Source organism: Vipera ursinii (genome assembly GCF_947247035.1).
Source record: "Vipera ursinii genome assembly, chromosome: 3".
Lineage (NCBI taxonomy): Eukaryota > Metazoa > Chordata > Lepidosauria > Squamata > Viperidae > Vipera > Vipera ursinii.
In genome coordinates this window covers 110800211-110827878 of record NC_139516.1, presented here as the reverse complement: position 1 = coordinate 110827878, position 27668 = coordinate 110800211, and the positions used below count along the sequence as shown (strand labels likewise).

Here is a 27668-nt window from a genome sequence, read left to right as displayed (position 1 = left end):
TGGGGGTGACATGATAGCAGTCTTCCAGTACTTGAGTGCTGTCACAAAGAAGAGATCATCAACTTATTCTCCAAAGTACCTGATGGGTGAAAGCTTGTTAAAGAACCAAGGAGGAATTTCCTCAGAGTGAGAAAAAATAATGAATGAAACAGCTTGCCTCCTGGAGTTGTAGAAGCTCCTTCACTGGAGTTTTTCAAGAAAAGATACAATCTTTTGTCCAGGATGGTATAAGTTCTCCTGTCTTGGACAGGAAGGGGTTGGCTTATCTCCACATTACCAATGCAGCATGGAATGCTGCAACTTTTCCTAACTGCTGACTTCCAGTAGTGTGGGACTTCAATAATTCTTGACTGGGGCAAGAGACTTTGAGAGCTGAAATCCCACATACAGAATAACAGAATTGGAAGGGACCTTGAAGATCTTCTAGTCCAGACATGTCAAACACAAGGCCCGGGGGCCAGATCCGGCCCGCGAAGTGGTTTCATGCGGCCCATGAAGCCATCCTGGAAACAGTGAGGGAACGGCCCCCACTGCCTTGGCCCTGGCCCAGAGACCCTCCTTCTGCCAGAGACCCTCCGATCTGTCCCACTCCTGCCCAGGCCCCCATAGGCACCCTTGATGCAAACGACATAGAGCTGGCCATGCCCACCCAGTAGGCCATACACACTCTAGCCACACCCACCCAGTAGGCCACACCCACCCTGGCCACACCCACCCGGCCCCCTGAGGGCAACTGCAATGCTGATGCGGCCCTCAATGAAATTGAGTTTGACACCCCTGTTCTAGTCCAACCCTCTGCTTAAGCAGAAAACCATATACCATTTCAGACAGAAGGTTCTCCAATCTCTTCTTAAAAACCTCTAGTGTTGGAGCACCCACAACTTTTGAAGGCAAGCAGTTTCACTGATTGTTCTTTGTTATTGCTTCTCTCCTGGATTAGTTTCCATCCATTGCTTGTCCTGCCTTCGGGTACTTTGGAGAATAATTTGACCCCCTCTTCTTTGTGGCAGCCCGTCAAATATTGAAACACTGCTATCATGTCACTCCTACTCCTTCTTTTCATTAGATTAGACATACCCAATTCCTTCAACTGTTTTTCATGCTTTAGCCTCCAATCCCCTAATCATCTTTGTTGTACTTCTCTGCACTCTTTCTAGAATCTCAACATTTATTTATTTATTTATTTATTTATTTATTTATGGCATTTATATGCCGCCCTATCTCCCAAAGGACTCAGGGCGGCTAACAACGATAAAAACACAAAATACAAACATTAAAAGGTATTAAATCAAATTAACATAAAAACCCCGTAACTTCCTCTTTGTGTCATGCCACCTCTCGGGGTCCCAAGACCCGTCATTAAGAAAAAGGTGACACAGGTTAGAAGGCCATTCCTGAGAGAGGGGGGACTCCCTCAGGGCTAGCAACATCTTTTTTATGTTGTGGTAACCAAAACTGGATGAAATAGTCCAAGTGTGGTCTTACCAAGGCATTATTAAGTGGTACTAATACTTCATGGGATCTTGATTTTATCCCTAGGATTGTGTTGGCTTTTTTGGCAGCTGCAGCCCACTGCTGGATCATATTTAAGTGCTTGTCCCACTTAAATATGAGCCAGCCTCAATTCCCCACCCCCACCCCAAAAAAGAAATATCAAATACAATGGTACATAATGAAGATGCCAATTATGCTTTTGGAAGGCTGCAAACTAAGGCAGGTTAATATAGAACTACAGTAGCATTATTTGGCTAGCTTGGACACAAGTTAGCAGCATTCTATATCATAGCCAATATCTCTTCAATATATGTCAAAGCCTCTTATTTCTAGTCAATATAAACATTCTAAAACATCTTGTACCAACATTTCAAGAAATAATATAGATTTATCTGTGGTGGTAACTGCTGTCTCTATTTTAAACTGAATGTTCTAAAATGAATGTTCTAACATTACAAATTTGATATTGTGTAGAAACAAAAAATTAGTGGTCCACCACAAACAATTATAACTATAGTATCTGGAGAAGACGTTGGTCAAGTATAATGATTGTGAGATATGTTGCCAAATGTTCAACCAGCCTGTGACCTTTTGTGCATCTATTAGCAAATGATATTTTTATTCCCTTCCCACAGGTAACTTTCTTTGCTGATTTGTACAAGCTATTGTTGAAGGCACAATAGCAAATCCTAAACTTAGTTCTAATTTCCACTACATGAGAAATTATCTGAGGCAGATCTACTTATCTTTCCATTCTCATATATCATCTCATACAACCTCAGTATAAAATGCTATCTTGTCTTCCAGCACCATCCAATATTGTTGGGTGATACCCAGGTCTGCTTTAACTTGGAATCAGTACTAAGGCTGCTCATGTGAATTTTGAAAGTTTGGGAAAGAAAAGTATAAAATTAAATGTTTTTTAAAAAAATTAAGTGGGAATTTCTATTTCTTGTTCACTCACCTCTGACTACTTCCCAGTAATACCATATAATCTGTTTGAACTCGATAGTGGCCGAAAGGAACATCTGCCATCAGGTAGCAGAAGTGAGCAGCTTCTATTAACCCTTTCCCAACTGAATAGATAAGAAGGCACACATTAAACTATGGGAAGAACATAAGAAAATACAAAATGCATTATGTTTCTTTTAAGGAAAAGGAAGCCTTGTGAGAAAAGAGAAAAATCATTGGGGGAAATTGCAACCTTTTTGTAGCATTAAAATGCACCCACATTTCCCTCTTTGAAAGACATAGACATTATAACAGTTAGCCAATCCTGTATAAGTAAATACAACAAAAGTTCTAGTTCTTTCATGATTGCCAATCTGACTGATTATTTCTGATATTGCCATTGTTTTTTCAGGCAGATGTGGAGGAAGGAGATAAGACAGGAGAAATTATATGAGAACATCATGTGAGGATCAAAGGTTTGGTAGAGGGAGGACATCTCCATTATTCTTCCCACAAAGCCTTTCCTCTTTAAGTGATTCCTCCATTTGTATGCAGCTGAAGTACCAAGGAATATAGATGCAACTCCTCTGGCACTGGAATTGGAAATCATTCCACCCCACCCCCTCGTGTCTGTGTGAATTTCCTCACCCAATGTGTCTCCCATAGAGATGATAGCTCTGGAATTCAGGTCCAGATCTCCTACTTGATTAGACAGCATGACAGCCAGGTGTGGCCTCCAGTCTCCCCACTTCTCATCTCCACAGGACTATAGTCAAAAAAGAGGAAATTACAGGATACAAAGGATATAAAACATCATTATTAGCTCAAACTTGTTTCCTCTGTTTGGCAAAAGATCCAGGAAAAAGGTTACAAATATTTGGGAAGCAAACCAATTTTGTGTGCATGTGTTGTACCACTTCATGCATTCAGCAAAGCAACATTAAACAAAGCACCGAGGATATCTGACCTGAAGCACGAAAAAAATATATATAGTCTTTCTTTAAGGAAACCTTCACCAAATGCCAGTGCTGACATTACAACTCCTAAAATGCTCAGCCAACCTAGCCAAAACACGGAAAAGTTTATTTTCCCAGCTTTTATTCAAGGCAGCTTATGGTATATGAGAATCTCCTTCCTATGACAGTAGCCAGGTAAGGTAGATTGGGTTGAGAGAAATGAGCCAGCAAGCTTCATGGTTGAAGGAGCACTTGAATCTGCTTTCTTTAGTTTGATTCCAACGCTAATGAGTCAGTCACCTCATGACTCATTAAATTGGGGAGGGCTGACCTGAGGTAAACTTTCAGCACATTTTGGCTTCTGAACTATACCAAAGTTTCTGGCTCTATTATTGCCTCCCATGGAAAAGAGGTTAACCTTTTTTGACTTCATGGATTCTTTCTCAGCGGGAAATTTTTAGATTGCTGGAGAACTTTGGCCCAAGGAATCACATACATGGATGATTTGGATGCTCCTAAGAAAACAAAAGCAGTAATGCAGCAAAAAAGGGGGTAATAGCAGAACAGTTACTCCATTCTCAGAGTGTTTCATTCAGACTATCCCTACCCTATTAAAAATTTGTCCTATTCATCTAGCAAAGATAAAAAGTAGAATGTGCACTTAGAGTGCAACCTGAAGAACAGGTGGGATTCAAGCTAGCTATATCTGAGGCAATGTCCACACCCTCATTATTTCAGTTACACTGCAGCTGACCATGCCTTTCAGAAGAGAATGGACAAGTACAGCATACAGCCCTAAAACAGGCAGGCAGAAAGAGGTACCTGGAATGGCACAATTTCACACTTTAACACATTCCACACTTCTCTGTTCAGCTGAAGGTCAGACTGCCAGATCCTAAGTTCCAGCCTAAATATGAATCAACTGATTCCAATTCAGCCTTGATACTACTGATTAACTGTAGTCCCTTTTGGTTTAGACCAAGATTATTCTTAATCATTCCCAGAACATAGCCAATAAATTTAAGACAAATAAATATTTCCTCAGCAATTTTCAGGTATTCCTAACATGTCCATCAGTTAAGTAGCTTAACTTATTTAGCCACCAAATAAATGAATAGGATATAGTTGATCCTTTCTTAACCCACTGCCTTCTGTACTGCAACTCATGCCTTCTCAAGCATTGTCAACAAACCTGATCAAGTCCTAGATTAAAATGTCAGAATAGTAACAGTTAGATTAGCCTTGGATTCTACCAATCCAATAACTACAGTAAGTTTGGATATCCTAGCAATCCATAATTGTTGCAGGTGTCAACAAGCTATTGTCAATATTGACAGCTGAGCAATCTTCCCTACTGAGCCTTGTAGACATTTACTAGAATTACACATATGCCATGCCTACACCAACTATGGCATCTCCAGATAATCACATGCACAGAGGTGGCAGGAAGGAGAAAGACACAAAAAATAAATGATTCCAGCAATCCCCTTAAGTGCCCATTCTTAGAAGAAGAAAAAAGGTTTGTTTTATCAAAGTCTAGCTTTGGATTAGTCTGGACTATGGTGCTTCCTAATTGATGCTTTGTAGCATTGCTGGCCTGCTCTCTCTGCACCAAGAGTCCATGACTCCAGGGGCCAAGAAGATTCCACCTTGTCCTATCAAACTGCTGCCTTAGGCTTGGCTCCTCCATCTGAACTGCCCTTTGTCGTCCATCTTCACTTGATGGTTTGCTCGCCTCAGGTTCATCCTGCTTAGGCCAGATAAACAGGACCCATGAAAGCAGAGGGGCAGGGGCAGAAATCAGTACCAAAGATGCCTGGGGTATCCTTCCAGACATGAGCTGGAAAAGGGTTTGCAGAGGATCATTGGAGGCCAGTGTGCTTGTGAACCTGCAACAGGACAGAATAAATCATTTTTGTCAGACATGGCAAATATGGGCATTTAAAAAATAGGCTAACGTGAAGGAAACTGCAAAACATTCTACACACCCAGTCAGGACCCGATTGTAAATCCTTGTGTTCATCTTGCTTGATAGAAAAAGTGCATGGCCCCACAGCTGGTTTCTCATAGCCCAGTCCAGGGCTTCCTATGAACAAGCAAACCATAATCAAAACTCTTGACATCCGCCAACTGCACCCTAATTTATCCCATACTATTATTTTCCAATGTGACTAACACTCAACGTTCATGGCAGATGAGAGCTAGCCTAGATTATCAGTGGTTTCCACTGTGTTCCATGGATTGGGTAGTCTAAGTGAAATGAATATGAGAATCAAGAAAAGCATAGGGAAATACTACCCTAATATTATATTCCAGAGGAAAAAAGAGGTAGCCAAGTATTAAGCAGAACAAGATCAGCAAGTTGAGATTCTTTAAGATCTGAAAGAGTGGACCAGTGGATCTTTGGCATGCAGAGCAGGCTGTGTGCTACCTTTGGGGGTTGGAAATTCTACTGTAAACATTTCAAATCAACTAGCAGGCATAGTCAGTGGGAAGTGATTGCGTAAGCTGTAACCTTAAACATGCAAAAGACATCAAACTGTCACTTCTGAACCAATATAATCATTTGCCTAAGTATTCCTATTGTAATTTAGGTTTTTACTGTTTTTTCCTCATGAAGGAGCCCCAAAGGCTATACAAAAAATAATAAAAACAATGTTCCATGAAAATAATTTGACAAAAGTAAATAATAATAAAACAAAGTTCCATAAAGCAAGACAATAAAACCAGTGGAGTACAACACTTTAAAATAGAGTTTAATTAAAAGACAGTCTAATAGTGCTATACTTCTCAATAAAAGCAATATATTTCTCTGTGGAAATATATTGTGTCTGATTTGCATTCTCCCTGCATTTTTCATGCAAAATGAAACTGTGAATTCACAGACATATGGGTAATCATTTGAGGTTATAACAATATGAGTGTGATCCAAGGCTCTGTACAGATAATGCCCTCAGAAAGCAAACATGGAAACTTAGCTCTTACTTTCTTTCTGCCATAGAAAAGGAGCTTGGTGAATTTCTCTATTTTTTGCTCTGGTGTGCCAGCAGCTGGGACCATCTCCCCTGTGAGAAGGTCCATGGTTCCATAGCCAGACACTGGCCATTCTTCTCCTGTCAGGTTAATCAGGTTCATCCGTGGCTCTTGTCTTTTGAACTTTTCCTGGTATCTGCAATCTTGCATCAGCAGCTCAGCTGTATCTGATCCCACCATGGACTGCAAAGGGGAGGGAGAAAACAACACACATTCACACAATGGGTTGGAAGATCAGAAAGATCAGGGGGAATAATAAAGCAAGAAAGGGGGCAGTAGCAGAACAGTTACTCCATGGGCATTTCCTGAGTGTTTCATCCTTTAATTTACTTTTAATTTTAACATTTTACTTTGCTGAAAAATAAGCCTCTCAAATTCATGAAAACCAGTTTCAAGAACTGATTTCTCAATTTTCATATCTGTTCTTCAGATTAAATCATATACTTTACTGCTAGAATTTGAGAATTAACATCATCTTAATGTCTTCCAAAAGCTATCTCAGAAGATTTGGAAAGAGTTGAGGAAACCTTCATTGATGGAGGGAAGCTTCACCAGAGGGGCAGCCCATATGTATTCAATACATTTACAAAAACCTCTGCAGGCACGAGACCAACCAGAGTCTTCCCCGTGTCAATAACACAGCATTGGCAATATTGGGGTAAATGGGGAAAGGAAGAGATCAAGCATTCTCTGTCTTCAATCCTATGACCGCTAACTAAGTCAGGTTGGAAATGATATAATCATCAGATACCCTAAGGAAGTGATTAAAATACGGCAGATCTGCAGACTATATTCAGTTATGGGGACAACCTACCCACATGCAGAAGAATACAGACTCATTCTGTCTGGACTGCATTCATCATCTGCCATAACCAGTCCACCCAGGACTGCCCTCCTTTATACCTACTCCATTTTGTCGACAAAGGAGGAGGAGGAGCTTCCAAAGCAAGGCAGAATCTCGGCCCTGCTTAGTTGTCAAGTCACAGCCAGTGGCTGCTTTGCGCTGACAGAATGTCATCACGTCCACCTTGTGCAGATCTTCCCTGACAGAAAAGAAAAGAACAACAATAATATAATTAAATTTCAGCAGGGTTTAATGCATATGTGTAATATTTATGCAATTTTGTATAAGCAGCTCACGAATAGGAAAGGCTTGTCCTAGATAATCATTTATGTCACCTTCCATAGAGAACACCCATGTTTCAGTTAAACCCCCACCCTCCCATTTTCCTCCCAATTCTTCTGCCTCATTCTCTCCACATTCATACATCAAAATGCCATTAGCCATTTTTGTTCCTCCTCCAGAACTGTCTCCCTCTTTGATGGGTATTTCACTCCTAAAGCTGAAGACAGATTCCTGGCTATTAGGAGATCATTTCCTGTCACCATTCCCCTTTGATGAAATGTCAACCAGCCATTCTAGACCATTAGCCAGTAATTATAGGCTTTAGAAAGACTCCTCTGCCATCTCCCATAACTGGGACTTCTGGCAAGCCAGCAATCTATCCAGCATCTGGAAAGCAAAAGTATGGCTTATCCCTTTGACCTAGCTACAGAAATAGGCTCAAGTAATCACATTCTCCAGCAAACAATAAAGAAATAGGTAAAGATCTCTTTCCCTTTCCTTCATTCTCCCCTTTTGGTCTTCTGCCACATAACTAAAATAGTTGAATTACTGTGCAATACTTTCTGTGACTCACAGCATATTAAAAAATCTCCAAATCATATAAAATACATATCAATTTTTGTTCTGAAAAAATACCATAACAAAAGGCCCCATTAAGATATGGGATTCCTGAAGCAGAAAATCCCAATGGTATCTTTTCTTAGTCACTATATATCAGTGGTGGCGAACCTATGGAACGGGTGCCAGAGGTGGCACTCAGAGCCCTCCCTGTGGGCACCCGCGCCATGCCTCGGAGGTGGCAGCTGTCCCTCTTCAACCAGCTGCCCCCCACATGTGTCCTTCCCCACGAGTGACATTGAGGTGACCACACCCACCTTGGTCACACCCACCCAATCTTCCATGACCAGCACAGCCACACACACACAGTAGCCGACGCCCACCTGGCACCCAGCGATAAATAAGTGGGTTTTGGGTTGCAGTTTGGGCACTCGGTCTCTAAAAGGTTCGCCATCACTGCTATATATCATGAGATAGAATTGTTTGTCGGAATGAACAAGAATTGTAGAAGCTTACTGTCATCTTCTCCACCCTTTTAACTTTCAGGAAAGCACTTAAGACCTGGATCTTCTCCAAAGTGTTGTGATAAGATGAGGTTGGAATGGGAGGAGAATGTTGGCAGTTGCATTATGGAAGGATAGTTGTGGCACCTGGCTTTCGGTTTTACTGCTTCTTTTCTTTTTATTGCTATACATATTAATTTATTTGGGGGTTGTAAGTCATCCAGAGTTTGGCTGGGTGACAGATGGCTAGATAAATGTTTTCATTAAAACAGTATTACACTGCACCCATTTACAGGTAGTCCTCCACTTACAACCATTTGTTTAGTGATCATTCGAAGATACCACAGAACAGAAAAAAGTGACTTATGACCATTTTTCACACTTATGACTATTACAGCATCTTCGTGGTCACGTGATCAAAATCTGGATGCTTGTCAATTGGCATGTATTTATGACGGTTGCAGTATCCCAGGGTCATGTGATCTTCCGACAAGCAAAGTCAATGGGGAAGCCAGATTCACTTACCAATTGTGTTACTAACTTAGCAACTGCAGTGATTCACTTAATCACTGTGGCAAGAAAGTCATAAAATGGTGCAAAACTCACCTAACAACTGTCTTGCTTAGCAATAGAAATTTTGGGCTCAATTGTCTTCCTAAGTCAAGGACTAACTGTATTACTAAAGACCTGAAACAGGAGAACTTCCTCAGTTTCTCCATACATTAGTTTCATCTACTTCCATTTTGTTACCCTTTAGTCCAAACTTTGCTGTTTGAAAGGGCAAGGGCCGACCTCCCCTCAAATCTTGTACCTGATTAGAGGTCCTGGAAAGATTCTCATCATTTCTTGCTCAGCAGTGTCATGTAGAATAATCTGTAAAACAGAAGCAGGTTCAAAGGCCTGGCTTGCTGATTAGCATATGGCAGAATTGTCAGTAAATTATAATGGCCTGGGTCACACATAAAGAATGGATTTATTTCTCGCACTAAGCCAAAACAAAGAAACTGTTTTATAGATTAGCATTATGTTCACAAGTAGGTTTCTAAGAATAATTGCCTGTACTCATTAAGCCAAACTGTAATGTAGGCAGCATGCTACAACATACTGGTTTAAGTCAGCAGAAAGCATATGCATTTGAATATCTGTTTGTACTACAGGAAGTCCTTGACATACAACAGTTCATTTAGCCCGTCAGCGGAGGTCGGAGCTGGCTGTACGCACCAATCAGCTGGCAACTCCATACAGCTGGCCTCAACCTCCGCCGATGGGCTCCAGTCCACAGAGAGCTCCCGGTGGGTCGATGGCTTCCTGGTGGCAGCCCTGGCCAGTGAGGAGGCTGGGAGGGAGGTGGTGGCCCGGTGCTGGGGCTGCCAGGGCTCAAGCACAAGGATCAGCGCCGCTTTGCAGCTGATAGGGGCTTTTTTGGGGCTGCCAGGGCTCAAGCCAGGATCAGGCTGCTTTGCAGCTGATCGGTGCTTTTTCGGGGCTGTCAGGGCTCAAGCGCCAGGATCAGCGCTGCTTTCTAGCTGTTTGGCGCTTCTTCGGGGCAGTTAGTGCTCAGCGGAAGCACCAGGATCAGCGCCAGGCTCCAGCTGGAGCTACTGAGCCCCGAATAAGCACCAATCAGCTGCAAAGCAGCATTGATCCCTGCTCTCACACACACACAAACACGTGTGATCAGTTACAGCTGAAGGTGTTTCAGCCTTCAACTACAGCTCCCAGTCCTCCAGCATTTGCAGAGAGAGAGAGAGAGAGAGAGAGAGAGAGAGAGAGAGAGAGAGAGAGAGAGAGAGAGGCACTTTCTCTCTCTTCATGCTGGCTTGCCCCCTAGCAGGGCTCCTGATTGGCCCTGCGCCCGCTCATCTCCCATCGCTCTTTGCAGGACGTGAAGCGCCCGGGGAAGGAGCCGCGGAGGCAGGCAGGCGGGCAGGTAGCGAGTTCCCTCTGAAGAGTTCCCTCCAGGTTCTGCCCCCACCCAACACCTCCCTCTGCGCGTCTCTGATAAGGAGCAAGGGCCCTCGTGTCTTCTGAGGCAGCCAAAGCCTCAGAAGTGGGAAAGAACAAACTTTATGGAAGCAAAATAAGCCCAATCTCAGGACTTTAAGGGCAACTGCAATGGAAGCGTGACTGTGTCTGATACCTCCCTATCTTGGACTCCAGAAAGCGATTTTCCTAAACCAAGAGTGCCTGGTAGCAAGAGGAAATAATGGGGAAAGGAGATGAGGTGGGGTAACAAGAAGAAGAAGAAGAAGAAGAAGAAGAAGAAGAAGAAGAAGAAGAAGAAGAAGAAGAAGAAGAAGAAGAAGAAGAAGAAGAAGAAGAAGAAGAAGAAGAAGAAGAAGTTGGAAGGGACCTTGGAGGTCATCTAGTCCAACCCCCTGCTCAGGCAGGAAACCCTATACCATTTCAGGCAAATGGCTGTCCAGTCTCCTCTTAAAAACTTCCAGTGTTGGAGCATTCACCGCTTCTGGAGGCAGGTTGTTCCACTGGTTAGTTGTTCTAACTCGTTGAAAGCACAATTGCTCGGAGAATGGAGGAGAAAAGAAGAGAAGAAGCGACCCAAAAATCTTAGGGAAGAACTGGGAAAACAAAAAGGTGACAAAAGAAGAAGCCCAGAATTGTGAACTGCTGAGAATGAACCAAGGTTGGTGGAAGAATAAAAAGAACTTCTTCAAATACGATTAAGTTAAAAGAAAAAAAATCAAGGAAGGAAGGAAGGAAAGAAGAAAGGGAGGGACAGTGGGAGAGAGGGAGGGAAGGAAGGAAGGAAGGGAAGAAGAAAGGGAGGGACAATGGGAGGGAAGGAAGGAAGGGACAAAGGGAGGGAAGGAAGAAAGGAAGGAAAGAAGAAAGGTAGGGATATTTGCCCTTCAGAGTATAAACAGCAACATGCCTATTGAAAAGTTTGGTTTCCCTCTTGCCCACTCATAATAGTAACCCATGGATTCCCCCCCCACACACACACAGGCACCCTGCAACCTGAGGGAGAGAAGGTGGTAGGGACAATGGAAGGGAGGGAAGGAAGGAGGAAGGGACAAAGAAGGAGGAAAGAAAGAAGGGACAATGGGAGAGAGGGAGGAAGGAGGGCATCCACTCCAGTCCCACCCCCCTTCACCAGAGACCCATGGATTCCCCCCACACAGGCACCCTGCAACCTGAGTGATGAGCTGCCCCCCCCCCCCGGCCATTGATTTTGCTTGTCAAAAAGTTGCAAAAGGTGATCACATGACCCTGGGACACTGTGACCGTCATAAGTATGAATCAGTTGCCAAGCATCCGAATGTAAATCACATGACCCTGGGGATGCTGCAACAGTCATAAGTGTGAAAAATGGTCATAAGTTACTTTTTCAGTGCCGTCGTAACTTCAAACAGTCACCAAGCAAATTGTTGTAAGTCGAGGACTACCTGTACTTTATCATTTTTTTCCTTTTTTTTTTTCAAGTTTTTGACACCTTGCTGGGTGACTGGTGGTACTCGGACATTGCCTTATCCTAAAAGTGGTACAATGGTTGAAAAGGTTGAAAAACCCTGAACTAAACTGAGCACAAAAGCTCCAGTTGAGATGTCTGGGTTTATCTTTGAGGAGGGAGAATTTAGAATCATGGTCTTCCTAACTCAGAGTGCAGTCGCTTAACTACAGTTCATCTGGGTCTCCACAGTCAAGTAGGTTACAAAATGCACTTTGCAATATAGACTTTATTTGCCTACATAACCTCTGCACTCTCCTTTGTTCAGAGCATTTAATATGTAAGCTGAATGCTGAAAAGCCTGTTGGATGTTTTTGCCAAACAGTTAGATCACAACTGAGGGTGTCTAGAGAATGCATTATAACAACCATGCTACCTATATAAGGGGAATGATGGAAGATGCTTAGAGAAAAAAAGGTATATAATAGGGCATGCTCTTTGTTAACTAGGAACAACTATAAATGAGATAGGGGAATCAGAGAAGAAAGTAAAACCAAGGAATAAGAAACAAAGAGCAATCAAGTAGTGCCAGAGTTCAGATCCCATGCAAGCAGATATGCAATATCATAGCTTGTTACTAACAAGCAATTAAAAGTTTACCTCAAGGCTGTGTATCTCAACAACAGCAGGTTGTCCATCTGCTGGATCATTTGGACATCCTCGGACCAGCTGCCCTCCAGCTCCAAAACACAGAGGTACATGAGGGAGGGTAAATTTGGGGGAGGTCACATGGTTAGACATAGCTTGGAAGTCTTCTGCTAGAAGACAAGAAGACAGTCCTTTTACTGGTGGCCAAACGGCCTAGATGATAAGCTACAAATACAAATATCTACAAACCATGTCCCAGTGTCTATTTATTCAGAAATCAAACAGTGCAAAAGAAACTGATAGTTATCAAGTTGCATTCTAGTCCAGATTCTTTGAACTGTGCCGTTGATTTATACAGTGGGACAAAAAAGTATTTAGTCAGCCACCAATTGCGCAAGTTCTCCCACTTAAAAAGATGAGAGAGGCCTGTAATTTTCATCATAGGTATACCTCAACTATGAGAGACAAAATGGGGGGAAAGAATCCAGGAAATCACATTGTAGGATTTCTAATGAATTAATTCGTACATTCCTCGGTAAAATAAGTATTTGGTCACCTACAAACAAGCAAGATTTCTGGCTCTCACAGACCTGTAACTTCTTCATTAAGAGGCTCCTCTGTCCTCCACTCGTTACCTGTATGAATGGCACCTGGTTGAACTTGTTATCAGTATAAAAGACACCAGTCGACAACCTCAAACAGTCACACTCCAAACTCCACTATGGCCAAGACCAAAGAGCTGTCGAAGGACACCAGAAACAAAATTGTAGACCTGCACCATGCTGGGAAGACTGAATTTGCAATAGGCAAGCAGCTTGGTGTGAAGAAATCAACTGTGGGAGCAATTATTAGAAAATGGAAGACATAAAAGACCACTGATAATCTCCCTTGTTCTGGGGCTCCACGCAAGATCTCACCCCGTGGGGTCAAAATGATCACAAGAACGGTGAGCAAAAATCCCAGAATCACACGGGGGGACCTAGTGAATGACCTGCAGAGAGCTGGGACCAAAGTAACAAAGGCCACCATCAGTAACACACTACGCCGCGAGGGACTCAAATCCTGCAGTGCCAGACGTGTCCCCCTGCTTAAGCCAGTACATGTCCGGGCCCGTCTGAAGTTTGCTAGAGAGCATTTGGATGATCCAGAACAGGATTGGGAGAATATCATATGGTCAGATGAAACCAAAGTAGAACTTTTTGGTAAAAACTCAACTCGTCATGTTTGGAGGAGAAAGAATGCTGAGTTGCATCCAAAGAACACCATACCTACTGTGAAGCATGGGGGTGGAAACATCATGCTTTGGGGCTGTTTTTCTGCAAAGGGACCAGGACGACTGATCGTGTAAAGGAAAGAATGAATGGGGCCATGTATCGTGAGATTTTGAGTGAAAACCTCCTTCCATCAGCAAGGGCATTGAAGATGAAATGTGGCTGGGTCTTTCAGCATGACAATGATCCCAAACACACCACCCGGGCAACGAAGGAGTGGCTTCGTAAGAAGCATTTCAAGATCCTGGAGTGGCCTAGCCAGTCTCCAGATCAACCCCATAGAAAACCTTTGGAAGGAGTTGAAAGTCCGTGTTGCCCAGCGACAGCCCCAAAACATCACTGCTCTAGAGGAGATCTGCATGGAGGAATGGGCCAAAATACCAGCAACAGTGTGTGCAAACCTTGTGAAGACTTACAGTAAACGTTGGACCTCTGTCGTTGCCAACAAACGGTATATAACAAAGTATTGAGATGAACTTTTGTTATTGACCAAATATTTATTTTCCACCATAATTTGCAAATAAATTCGTTAGAAATCCTACAATGTGATTTCCTGGATTCTTTCCCCTCATTTTGTCTGTCATAGTTGAGGTATACCTATGATGAAAATTACAGGCCTCTCTCATCTTTTTAAGTGGGAGAATTTGCACAATTGGTGGCTGACTAAATACTTTTTTGTCCCACTGTATGTGGTTATTATGGATTAATGACAGTTGATTAACTGTGAATGTCTTACTATGTATAGTGTATCACACAGATTTTACTGATTTATAGGTTGTTACTATGGACATTTTAATGTGACCTTTGCAAAGTGCCATGAGTCTACATAGATTTGGCAGCATTCAAATGTAATCAATCGGTCATTATTTATCAGGTACTGTATTCAGTTTTTGTAATTACAGAGGTATGAGAGCACACCCTTTTCTTTTGAAAGGTCCTTAAAATTAGGTACAATAGAATAGTGGAATTATGTACATTAGCCCTAGTAAGACCACACCTGGAATACTGCAGCCAATTTTTGTCAACATATCACAAAAAAGATGTGGAGAGTTTTGAAAAAAAATACAGAGAAGAGCAACTAAGATGATCAAAGGAGGCTAAAATATATGAAGAATGGCTGCGGGACTTGGATTTGGATAGTATAAAGAAAAGAAGAAATAGAGGAGACATGATAGCAGTATTCCAGTATCTGAGGGGCTGTCACAAGGCAGAAGGGGTCAGGTTGTTCACCACAGCACCAGAGTGAAGGATGAGAAACAATGGTTGGAAACTGAAAAGGAGAGAAGCAACCTGGAATTAAGGAGACACTTCCTGACAGTGAGGACAATCAACCCGTAGAACAGCTTACCCCCAGAAATCGTGGGTGCTCCATCACTGGAGATTTTTAAGAAAAGACTAGAGAATCACCTGTCCGAGATGGTGTAGGTTCTCCTGCTTGAGCAGGGGGCTGGACTAGAAGACCCCCAGGGTCTATTCTATTCTAGTCTAGTCTAGTCTAGTCTAGTCTAGTCTAGTCTAGTCTAGTCTAGTCTAGTCTAGTCTAGTCTAGTCTAGTCTAGTCTAGTCTAGTCCATTTATTTCAAAAAAATGCTTCCTCTCAAAACTGAAGAGAGATAATATAATTCAGATTTTTAGGCAACCTTGCCTCAAAATCAATGCCCACTTCTGGGGAAAAGAAGGAAGGCATCCTGTGGCCCCTTGTCATGCAGAGATCATGGTGATCTAGTAGGTGCTGGCTGGACTACAGCAATGGCTGTAGTTCCATATGTACAAACTCATAAGCATATACAAAAGCATATAAAAAGAGCCTGGGAGAAATTTTAAAAGTCAAGGGTATAGGATTGTGAAGTGCAAAACATTATTTCTGCCAATGATTCATCACTCCAAGCCAATATGGGCTGCAGAAATCCAGTCATCACTAGATGACAGCAAAAAAATACAGGAAGTTTTAACTCTTGGCTGCCATCTAGTGGTCATCCAGATTCCCGGTCCATCGCTTCTCTCACAGATCTTTTCTCTTCAGGTGCACTTTGATACCCAGAGGTCTCTTTGCTTAGCAGAAAATCATGTGGTAAGAGAAACTACAAGGAACAAAGCTACTGGAAGCTGATGGCTGGGCTTTCTGCTTCTGACTTTTCAATGTGAACATCACTTTTTATTTTATCTGACTGGAACCATTTCAGATTGTAGAACATTGAATCATTGGAAGGGACCTTAGAAGTCTTTAGTCCAACCCCATATCAAGCTAGAAGTCCTTATACCATCTCAATCAAATAGATGTCCAGTCTAGTTCTAAAAACATACAAAAATAATGGAGCACCCATAACTCTGGGAGGCAAGCCATTCCATTGATTAATTGTTTTAATTGTCAGAAAATTTCTCTTTACTTCTAGGTTTCATCTTTAAAAGCACAGAGCAATTTCCATCAAGTCAGATCTAGCTATGAATATATAGTCAATAATCTTAAAAAACTAATCTAAAGGAAAGTCTAGGGCAGGCAACAGGAGTATATTATTTATTCAATATTTTCTAGTCAGCATTTTCAGACAAATCCTCCTAGAGCAGATTTCAAATGTTATCAATAATGAACATAATAAACGTAATGCTTGTTTTTTAAAGATATTTTTGGAGGGTAGGAATAAAAGCAATATAAACTTGACTGATTTTTGTTAAGTTTTAGGAACAACCTAAAGGGGTAGGAGGAATAGAAAGTGGAGTTCACTCAGAACTACTATGTAAATCTGGAGCAAACACCACAAGTACAAAAACCAAAACCCTAAGTCCTGAAGACCATCCAACCTGACTCTCCTTTGGGCAGACCATAAAACAGGGCCTTTCTCTCCGATCTTAACATCACATACCCTTCCAATGAAAATGAGCCAAATTATGGCATAATAAAAGTAATGCTTGTTTTTAAAGGTATTTTTGGAGGGTAGGAATAAAAGCAATAAAAGCTAATATCACAACAAGAAATTATGGCCATGTTATTCTGATGAAAATCCTCATAGACAGGTCTATTCAGCCCTTCTTTATACACAGAACATCTCTCCCTCCCTACAGATCAAACTGCTATGAAATTACCCCAGCTTTTTAGCCCAATCCAGTGCCAGCATTCAAATTTGGGGGAATCCTCAGATGTTACTCCTGAACCAAATAGAATTTTTTGGTTTTCTAACCATGAGTTTCACCATCATTCTATCCAGTCTTTGATAAGTATTCACCTTTATTACCCTCACCCTGCATCTTATCCTTGTTGAATAACTCACCTAACTGAACAGGGCTCCAGTCCTTGGAGAAAGTTGCTTCATAGTGGTTGGAAGAATTTTCCATATATTGACTAAGCTCATAACTGCTAGAACTGAGGCCAGATTCCTTGTACTGTTGGAGGGGGGTTAGCCCATCAGGCAATGAAAGCTATGTGGGGAAAAACATTAGAAAATATATGGGAGTGAATGCTAGCCTGAATTAAAACAAAGCAAAATAATCTATAACTTCTTTCCCAAGGAATTTTATTATTGGGAAAAAAGAGAAAAATACAAGGTCTGGACCACTTTCCTCCCACCAATGGTTTATACTAAACAATTGCAGGCTAATCTGTCAGCAAGAGTGAGATTAGATACCTCATGGACTGGAACAGTGGCATTCGTCAAAGGGTTATCTTGGAATTTATCCCAAATGTGTCCTTGTAACAAAGGAGAATGGTAGTTGATATCATAGGAAGCATCTTTCTTTGAAGCATAGCTATCTTCACAGGAATTCTGCTTCTTAGATCTGGAGGAAATCAAAGGAAAAAGGTTGAGCTTAAAATCTACTGGACTCAACCTTACAGCAAATTTATATATCTGTCTCCTTACACCATGATAAGTACATAAAATGAATGCCATGCTTGAGTATCTACTGTTCCGCACAAGATTCTATTTCAGAATTTTGACCCAATTTCTTCAGCAAACTGGTGTACACAGATCTTTCTCATCCCTCACCAAGTCCGGTGCTAGGTGAGAAGAGGCTCCCTCTATTGATAATATCTCCTCCCACAAGCTAATAATTCTGGATTACAAAAGTCTGTGGAATACCAGATACACAAAAAATTGCAGTTTTCTGCAAGATCACATGAATGTTGGTACCACTTTATAATGCCTTGGCAAGACCACACTTGGAATATTGCATCCTGTTTTAGTCGCCCAATATAAAAAACATGTTGGGACTCTAGAAAGAATGCAGAGAAGAGCAACAAAGATGATTAGGGGACTGGAGGCTAAAACATATGAAGAACAGTTGCAAAAACTGAGTATATCTAGTTTAATGAAAGGAAGGATTATGAGTGACATGATAGAAGTATTCCAATATCTAAGGGGTTGCCACAAAGAAGGGTCAACCTATTCTTCAAAGCATCTGAAGGCAGGACAAGAAGCAATGGATGGAAACGAATCAAGGAGAAAACCATGCTAGAACGAAGGAGACATTTCCTGATAGAACAATTAATCCGTGGGACAACTTGCCTCCAGAAATGGCGGGTGCTCCATCAGTGGAGTTTTTAAGAACAGATTGGACAACCATTTGTCTGAAATGTTATAGGGTTTCCTGCTTGAGCGGGAGGGGGGAGGATTGAACTAGAAAACCTACAAGGTTTCTTCCAACTTCCTTATTCTGTTACATATAGCAGTTTGGCTTTATCTTCAATAGCTAGTATGAAAACTCCATCAAAAAAATGCACAAAGGAAAGAAGTAGTCAGTGTGATACAACTTTAAGTGATGAACAGAGAAAGAAAATATAATGGAGGAGGACAGGGGAAAAACTAACAATTTTCTGTTACTCAAAGTCATCCAGCTGGCTTCTTTGCCTAAGGAAGAACTAGAATTTGGGTCTATCTACTTTCAGTCCAGCACCTTAACTGACAACATGCCACAGACTCTCATATAAAGCATTCTTTAAAAACCTTAATTATGAAATTGTGTAAAAACTAAACATTAATATATCAATATAACTATATTATTGTTGTATTACCAAAAATAAACTTAGTCTACTACATTTAAAAACACTATACAGTAAAGAGAAAAAGAAAAGAACAAAAGTAAATTACATATAGTAAATTACCTGTTTATTACCTTCAGTGCTAGAAAATAAACTAATTCCTACTATAATAAGAACAAATATTTCTGGACCAGAATGTAGTAAATTGTAATTCTGAATCTGTCAGGCTCCTCAAGTCATTTTTGGGGTGCTGCCATTATGTTGGGATGGGAGAGGCTTTTCCTCTGTTGGGAGAGGGGAGGTCGTGAGCTGTGGGATGTATTTCATTTGCTTTGTTCTCTCAACCTTTGATGTATCTTTTTGGGTGTGAAAGGGGGAGGAATGTGCCTGGGGCTATCTGCCTTATCTCTGCTCTGTTGAGAAGAGGATGCAATGCCTGGGAACAGAGTTTTATCGCTCCTTCAACTTCCAGTTCCCATAATGACTTCATACCTGTGGATTGGCTGGATTTGGACCGAGCAGCTGGACAGCCACAAAGAGTGAGTCACTGAGAAGCATACCTAAGGAATACCACGATTTGGCTGAAGTATTTAGCGAGTAGGATTCATATGAACTCCCTCCTCACTGGCCCATAGACTGTGCCATTGAGGTTGTCCCAGAGCTAAACTTCCAAAACCTAAACTGTACTCCATGACAAACCGTGCCAGTTCACAAATAAAAACTTAGCTTGGGGTTTCATCCAGCCGGCTAGACCCAGGTGGCAGCCCCGGTGTTGTTCTGAGAGAAGAAAGATGGGTCTCTTCGTCTCTGCATGGATTACAGGTATCTGAATGCAGTGTGCAAGGAGAATGTGTACCCCTTGGCCCTCATGAAGGACATGCTGACCCACCTCTCTAAGGGGAAAGTATTTTCTAAACTTGACTTATGGGGGCTTATTACCGGTTATCAGAATTAGAGAGGGAAAGAAATGGAAAACTGCTTTAAATTGCCCCCTGGGCTGCTTTCAATTTAAAGTGCTCCCTTTGGGATTAGAAGTAACCCCTGCAACTGATAAATGAAGTGTTACATGAGGGAGTTTTGGTGTACCTGGACAATATATTAATATACACTGAGATGAAAGCTGATCAGGTAAAACTGGTCAGAGCGGTCCTGAATAAACTCTGCAATGCCAAACTATATGCCAAGCTTTCAAAATGTGAATTCTACAAAGAGAAGATTGACTACCTAGGCTACAGAATCTCACATGAGGGGTTGGAGATGAACCCAGAGAAAGCGTGTGCGCTTTAGAATGGGAAACCGCATGCACCAGGAAGCAATTGCAAAGCTTCTTGAGTTTTGCCAATTTCTGTAGGCAGTTTATTTCCTCCTTTGCGCAAACTGCACTCCCCATTACGAACTTATTAAAAACCAAGCAGGGAGATAAGCCAAAACCTAGTCAGCCACTAAAGTGGACTATGGAATGCCAAGCTGAAAAGACTTTTTTCTGCAGAGCCGGTCCTGAGGCACCCAAACCCAGAGAGACCATTTGTCATTCAGGCTGACACTAGTGATGTGGCTGTAGGTGCGGTACTGCTCCAGGAAAACAAAAAAGGCCAATTGCAGCCCTGCGCATACACTTAGAAAAAACTGACTGAGACTGGGTGGTGTGGGAGAAGGAAGCCTATGCAGTAAGGTGGGCCCTTCTCACTTGGAGGCATTTTTTAGAAGGGAGCAAAATCCCTTTCCAGGTTTGGACTGACCACGAAAACCTAGAAGCATTGAAAACCCCGAGGAAACTGTCCCCCAAGCACGGTGGACCCAACACTTGCAGCACTTCAATTTTACCCTCTGCTATTTACCGGGGGGGGGACTTCCTGACAGACATCCTATCCAAGCTGCCACAATACAACAGTGTAAAAGCCAAAATAGTCAAGCCTCTACTCCTGGCACAGCAGCTAGCAGCCCCAGTAACCACAAGGGTGTAATCAAAAGGCATCCCACCATTAGACAACACTATCACCATGGCCTTTAAGGAAGCCCTGGAAAAGGACAAATGGTTCATTAGTCACAAGAACCTTTGCTCCATGTGAGAGGGGCTGGCATGGGTAGGAGGGAAGTTATACGTCCCAGCCAGCCAGAGACTACAGACTATGCAGACCTGCCATAACTCAAAGGTGGTGGGATACTTTGGGTTTGTAAAGACCCTACATTTGTTAAACTGACAATTCTGGTGGCCTTCTATCAAACAGGAGAGTTATGTGACCAGCTGCCCTACATTCACAGCAGCAAAATGGAGGCAGGGGAAAACGCCTGGCCTTCTACAGCCAGTTGCAAACCCTTCAGCACCCTAGAGAGATATTTCTATGGACTTTGTTGTAAAATTGCCAGAAAGCATGGGAAACACCATTATTTGAGTGGTGACCGACCTGTTTTCAAAGCAGCTCCATTTCATTCCTTGTCAAAGATCCCAACAGCAAAGACTCTAGCAAAATTGTTCCTCCACCAAGTCTAGCACCTACATGGGGCCCCACGTCGCATAATTTTGGACAGAGGGGTCCAATTTACTTCTAGGTTCCGAAGAACATTTTTGGACCTCCTAGGAACGGACCAGGACCTGCGTTCTAGTCATCATCCTCAAGCGAATGGTGGGACAGAACGAACAAACTCAGTACTGGAACAATACCAACAATGCTTCATCAACTACCAGCAAGACAATTGCACTGATCTCCTGCCATTTGCTAAAGTGGCTTATTTATTTATTTTATTTATTTCATTCGATTTATATACCGCCCTTTTCCCGAAGGACTCAGGGCAGTTTATAGGGCAAAATTAAAAAGAAATACAATATACAGATTAAAATAATTAAATTAGCAGCCCTAACACTGTAAAATTTGATTTAAAAGTCTTAAAAACCCCTCAGTCCAGGCCGGTCAGCTCAAATAACCAGGTTTTTAGGTCCCGGTGAAACGAACAAAGGTCAGGGGCAATCTGGAGTTCCACTGGCAGCTGATTCCAAAGGGCAGGCGCGCCCACCGAGAATGCTCTCCCCCTGGGAATCACCCAATGCCCAAGCTGCCACTAATGAACCCACAATTCCTTCCCTTAAGGAATGGATGAATCAACTGCAAAATACTTGGCCATTTGTCAGAAAAACCCTAGACGAGACTAGAGCAGCCTGTAAGGCTCAGACAGATAAAAAGAGAATGGAACCTAAACTATTCCACATAGGGGACAGAGTATACCTGTCCTACAATCCCTCCAACCCTCCAAAAAGTTAGGGCCAAAATTTGTGGGACCCTTCCCCATTAAACGCATCATAAATCCAGTTACAGCAGAGTTGGAACTCCCCAAGGCCTTAAGGCAAATCCACCCTGTATTCTATTATAGTCTGCTAAAGTCTGAAATAACATCACCTTTTTGCCCAGAAACTTCCCCAGCACCACAATCCACCATGGTAGAGGGTGAACAACATTTTGAAATTAAGGAAATCCTAGACTCATGCAAACACCATGGAGCCACCCAGTCTTTGGTGGCCTGGAAAGACGTCCCAGCATCCCAGAATGAATGGGTGCACAAGAAACATGTTAGAGCCCCTAGGTTAGTCAAATATTTTCATGAACGTTACCTGGATAAACCTAATTAATCTGTGAATTCTCTTTCTCTCCCATTTTATAATTTTATATTTCTCCAGGTGGACTTCTCCTTCTTTTAAGGAGGATGGCATGTCAGGCCCCTCAAATCATTTTGGGGGCGCTGTCATTCTGTTGGGAGGGGGGAGGCTTTTCTTCTGTTGGGAGGGGGAGGTTGTGAGCTCTGGAATGTGTTTGATTTGCTTTGTTCTCTTAACCTTTTATGTATCTCTTTGAGTGTAAAAGGGGGAGGAATGTGCCTAGGGCCATCTGCTTTATCTCTGCTCCACTGAGAAGAGGATGCAATGCCTGGGAACAGAGTTTTATCACTCCTTCAACTTCCAATTCCCATAACAATTACACACCTTTGGATTGGCTGGATTTGGACTGGGTAGATGGGCACCTAGGAGGGGTTTTTGAAGAGAGGGGTTTAATGTAACATTTCATGTGGGAATTATTCAGATCTTGCCTAGCTTTTCTGTCTTCACTATCTCTCAATAAAAGTTTCTTTTGAAACAATGCCAGTTTCAAGAGTTGTGCTTCCTTGGGAATATTAGCTGAGGCAGGGCCTTACAGAATCTTATGACTCTTACTTCTGGTTTGACGCCGCGGACGCTTGGAAGGCAAGCTCCATCTTCCACGTCTTATTTCTTTTTGCTGGGGGACCCTGGAAAGGGTTGAAAGTCGCCCTGTAGGGGCGACGAACAAGGAGGGGAGCCCAGCTTGATCGCAGGAGGGTGGAAGCCCTTCTGCTCGTTCCGGGCAGCCCTCCAAACTGGTGGAGGAAAGACTGGCCATAGCAATATGGCCCGTCATTAGGCTGCAGACAGCCGAAGTCAAATTCACCATCAAGCATTTCAAAAGCAACACAGATGAAACTGGGTGAGATCTGATCTTCTCTTTACCCTAAGTACCTTCTCTTCCTATAAAAGCTGTGAGGAGAGAGGGAAGGGAATTTCTATCCCACTGTCTAAGAATAGTGGCGTCTGACTGCCCAGGGGAATCAAAGCATTAAAAAGAACAATTTTAATCTAATTGGATTTATATGTTCCTGAAACTTAGGGACCAAAAATTTTCCTATTTTTACTGGAGACTCTTATTTTTATCTACAAAAAATAAAATAAAATTGGAAAAAGGACTAGAAAAATTTTGGACTTAAAAAACTTTAAATGGCATCGGTGATATCTGGTGGCGAAGTTTGGTATTACAATTTATTTCCTAAAAGAGATTTGTCTTGAAACCCAGACCTTAGATAAGACTTTCTTGACTTGTGAGAGACTTAGCTATAAGAAAACAGCGGGGTGGCATAATAGGCCTACTTGAACTGTGAATGTAAACCTTTACTGACTTTTGCTTGACAAACAACTTTTACTAGAAAGACTATTTATAAATACGTGAAAGAGATGGATGAAGACCAGGAAAAGATTGTTTCCATGTTGAAAGCAATACATGAAACCATTCTTTCAGCTTGTGATAAAATAAGACCTAAAATAAAAGATCAAGACCCCAGCTTAGATACACAAATCCAAACTTTTATTACAACCAAAGAACCAATAATGCAGAAGATAACAGAAGAAATGGGACAATCAAATATTAAGACAGAGGACTCAATTGACCAACAAATACAGCTGATGGAAAATCCAGAAAAGGAAGTGACAACACTGAAAATGGAATTGACTATAAATCAGAAGAAATTTGAGAAAGAAGAACAGATTGAATGGAAGACAAATATATCAGAGCAAGCATTGGGGACTGGAATAACAGGGAGACAATTTAATGAATACAAATGGGCTAGTCCTTCCAGAAAACTGGCAATTAGTCTCCTTTATTTCAAATAACATATATAAGAATAGAGGGAGATCTATTTGACGATCTAAAAGCACTGATATGGAAGCCTAGTTGGCAAAGGAAGAAAGCCAGAATAAGGTTGAAGAAAATTGGCGTTTTGACTTATTAGAGGGGATTTCATATTATCAATTAGAGGGTTAAAGGGAGATGTTGAGATAAGGGGCATTTTGGTCATTAGATTTAAATACTTGGAAATCAGTTGAAAATAAGGATTTTATCTGTTTAATATTTAAAAATCAGACCTAAAAGGGAAAAGAAAATTAATTATTATGAATATGTTTGATTTATTGATTAACCCAGGTTATATATATATATATATAACCTGGGTGTATAACCTGTATGTGTATATATATATATATATATATATATATATATATATATATATATATATATATATATATGTATATGTGTATATATATATATATATATATATATATATATATATATATATATATTTGTTTTCTGAGGTTTTCGCGGGTGTTTGTATGTGGATCTTTGGTTATTCGGGTTTTTCCTCGCGTAGAACTAAAGTTGTAGGCGCAACGTTTCAACAGAATCCCATCTGTCATCATCAGGCTGGTGGCTTTAGAGCTAAAGCCACCAGCCTGATGATGACGGATGGGATTCCGTCAAAACGTTGCGCCTACACCTTTAGTTCTACGCGGGGAAAAACCCGAATAACCAAAGATCCATATATATATATATATATATATATATATATATATATATATATATATATATATATATATATATATATATATATAATGTATATATAATGGTTTTGATTTATTAAAGGGGATATTATATTATTAAGTAGATGATTTAATATGGTGGAAAATAGATAACTTTTAGTAAATAGACAAGATTACATTCAAATAGATAAAATGTATATTTTGGATATTATATTTTCTTATTAAGTGAGACAAGGGAAATCTTGGTCACCCAAAGTCTAAAAATTATAAATATCAAAGGTTAAATTGGAATATTGATGAGAAACTAAAAATTGGGTAAAAATTAATAACAGGATATGGATTGTTTATGAAGATTGAATGTAATTAAGATATGTATAAGCTAAAAAAATATTGATAAATGTAACAATCATGTTTTTATAAACAGTTGATATAATTAGAACTGTATTAGCTTGAATACGAGACAGTAAATGTTAAGGGAAAAAGAAAAGAAATGTCTGAAGTTGTAACCTGAGATTTGTACTAAAGATTTTGTCATTGAACTATTGATTAACCCAGTCACCACGTTGCTTTTTAATACTCAAATGGAAAATTGGAAAATTAATAAAATATTATTAAAAAAAATAAAGTTCCATTCCATTAGATTAATAAGTAAGCCAATGACAAACTAAGTATTTTCTCCATCCATAAAAATTTACAATAATCATTAACTTTTCTAAATAAAACAAAAACTACTTATTTAAAATATTTAGGCTAAACCAAGATAAGCATTGCTCTGAAAATATCTATAAGTTTGATGGTAATTTTGTTTTTAATAACACTAGTTCTTCCCAAGAAACCGAAGGATGTTTTTATTCGCCTCTCAATAGCCTCTTTTACCTGAGTGATACATTTTGAAATATTATTACCTACTAAATTCAGTAGCTTCCTCAGGATAGCTTCTGAACAATATAAAAAACCCCAATATTTTCCAGACAATGAACTAGTAGAATATTTGACTTTATTCTATTCTATTCTATTCTATTCTATTCTATTCTATTCTATTCTATTCTATTCTATACTATACTATACTATTCTATTGTTATATGTAGAATACTGACTATGTATATACATACACACATACTATGCTTCAAATTTAGATTAGACAATTGTTGAAAATTATCATCTTCATCTAAAAACTTATACTCAAATTCAACTATACAAATCCCTTTGATGTTAAGAGTTAGTTTTATTAGGCATGCCAAGTTAAATTAAAAATTAAATGAGACAAGTTCCATCCTTTGTTTTTATTACTGGTGAAAAAATTCAGTTAATATTTACAAAATCAGAAGGATTATGATAATAAATGTTAATCGAAGAAATTAATTACATAGGAAATCTAAAATCCTGCAATACTTGACACAAATCCATGATTTGAATGATAACAAATGTCTATTATATTAGACTTATACAATCTGAACCTTAACAGTCTTTCATGAATTGTTTAAGATAAATTACAACAGGCAATGAATTTTGCAGTCTTCACACCAATGCAGCTGTTAAAATCTTAACATCAACATTCAAACTCTTTATAATACCATACTTCTAATTAACATTCAGTACAAATCATTCAGAATCTCAAACAAAATTAGAACACTAGATGCATACACAAATCATAATCCTAATAGTAAAGTTGGAAGGGACCTTGGAGGTCATCTAGTCCAACCCCCTGCTCAGGCAGGAAACCCTATACCACAGGTCTGCAACCCGCGGCTCCGGAGCCACATGTGGCTCTTTCAGCCGTCTCCTGCGGCTCCCAGTCCTCTGCTATGTGCAGTCCAAAAAAAAAAGTGGGACTAAAAAAGTTCAACCAATCAATTCAAATATGCAGGGTAGGTGCATATCTCGCCTTGGCTCCTCTTCAGTCAAACCCTGTTCTGTGCATGTGCGCATGTACGCGCATGTGCACACATTTTTTGCGGCTCCCAGTTTTTCCTTTTGTGAGGCAACCGGTTCCGAGTGGCTCTTTCACTGTTTCAGGTTGCTGACCCCTGCCCTATACCATTTCAGACAAATGGCTGTCCAGTTTCTTCTTAAAAACTTGCAGTGTTGGAGCATTCACCACTTCTGGAGGCAGGTTGTTCCACAGGTTAATTGTTTTAACTGTCAGGAAGTTTCTCCTTAGTTCTAGGTTGCTTCTCTCCTTGATTAGTTTCCATCCATTGCTTCTTGTCCTGCCTTCAGGCACTTTGGAGAATAGCTTGCCTCCCTCTTCTTTGTGGCAGCCCCTGAGATATTGGAACACTGCTAACATGTCACCCCTAGTCCTTCTCTTCATTAAACTAGACATACCAATTCCAGCAGCCGTTCCTTATATGTTTTAGCCTCCAGACCTCTAATCATCTTTGTTGCTCTTCTCTGTACTCTTTCCAGAGTCTCAACATCTTTTTTACATCGTGGTGACCAAAACTGGATGCAGTATTCCAATTGTGGCCTTACCAAGGCATTGTAAAGTGGTATTAATACTTCACGTGATCTTGATTCTTTCCCTCTGTTAATGCAGCCTAGCACTGTGTTGGCTTTTTTGGCAGCTGCAGCACACTGCTGGCTCATATTTAAGTGA

General features: G+C 40.9%; 1 protein-coding gene across 2 annotated transcripts in view; it reads right to left on the bottom strand.

The window, feature by feature from the left end:
* SEC16B (SEC16 homolog B, endoplasmic reticulum export factor) overlaps window positions 1-27668 on the bottom strand; it is a 74974-nt gene that overhangs the window by 31978 nt on the left and 15328 nt on the right. For both annotated transcript variants that reach the window (XM_083358701.1, XM_083358700.1), the window contains exons 6-15: window positions 17570-17720; window positions 17216-17363; window positions 12691-12845; window positions 9433-9494; window positions 7342-7477; window positions 6387-6617; window positions 5390-5487; window positions 5209-5290; window positions 3094-3211; window positions 2459-2570 (exon numbers count right to left, since the gene is read on the bottom strand). In XM_083358701.1, coding sequence (XP_083214827.1) covers window positions 2459-2570; window positions 3094-3211; window positions 5209-5290; window positions 5390-5487; window positions 6387-6617; window positions 7342-7477; window positions 9433-9494; window positions 12691-12845; window positions 17216-17363; window positions 17570-17720 — 1293 coding nt within the window. The remainder of the gene's footprint in view (window positions 1-2458; window positions 2571-3093; window positions 3212-5208; window positions 5291-5389; window positions 5488-6386; window positions 6618-7341; window positions 7478-9432; window positions 9495-12690; window positions 12846-17215; window positions 17364-17569; window positions 17721-27668) is intronic.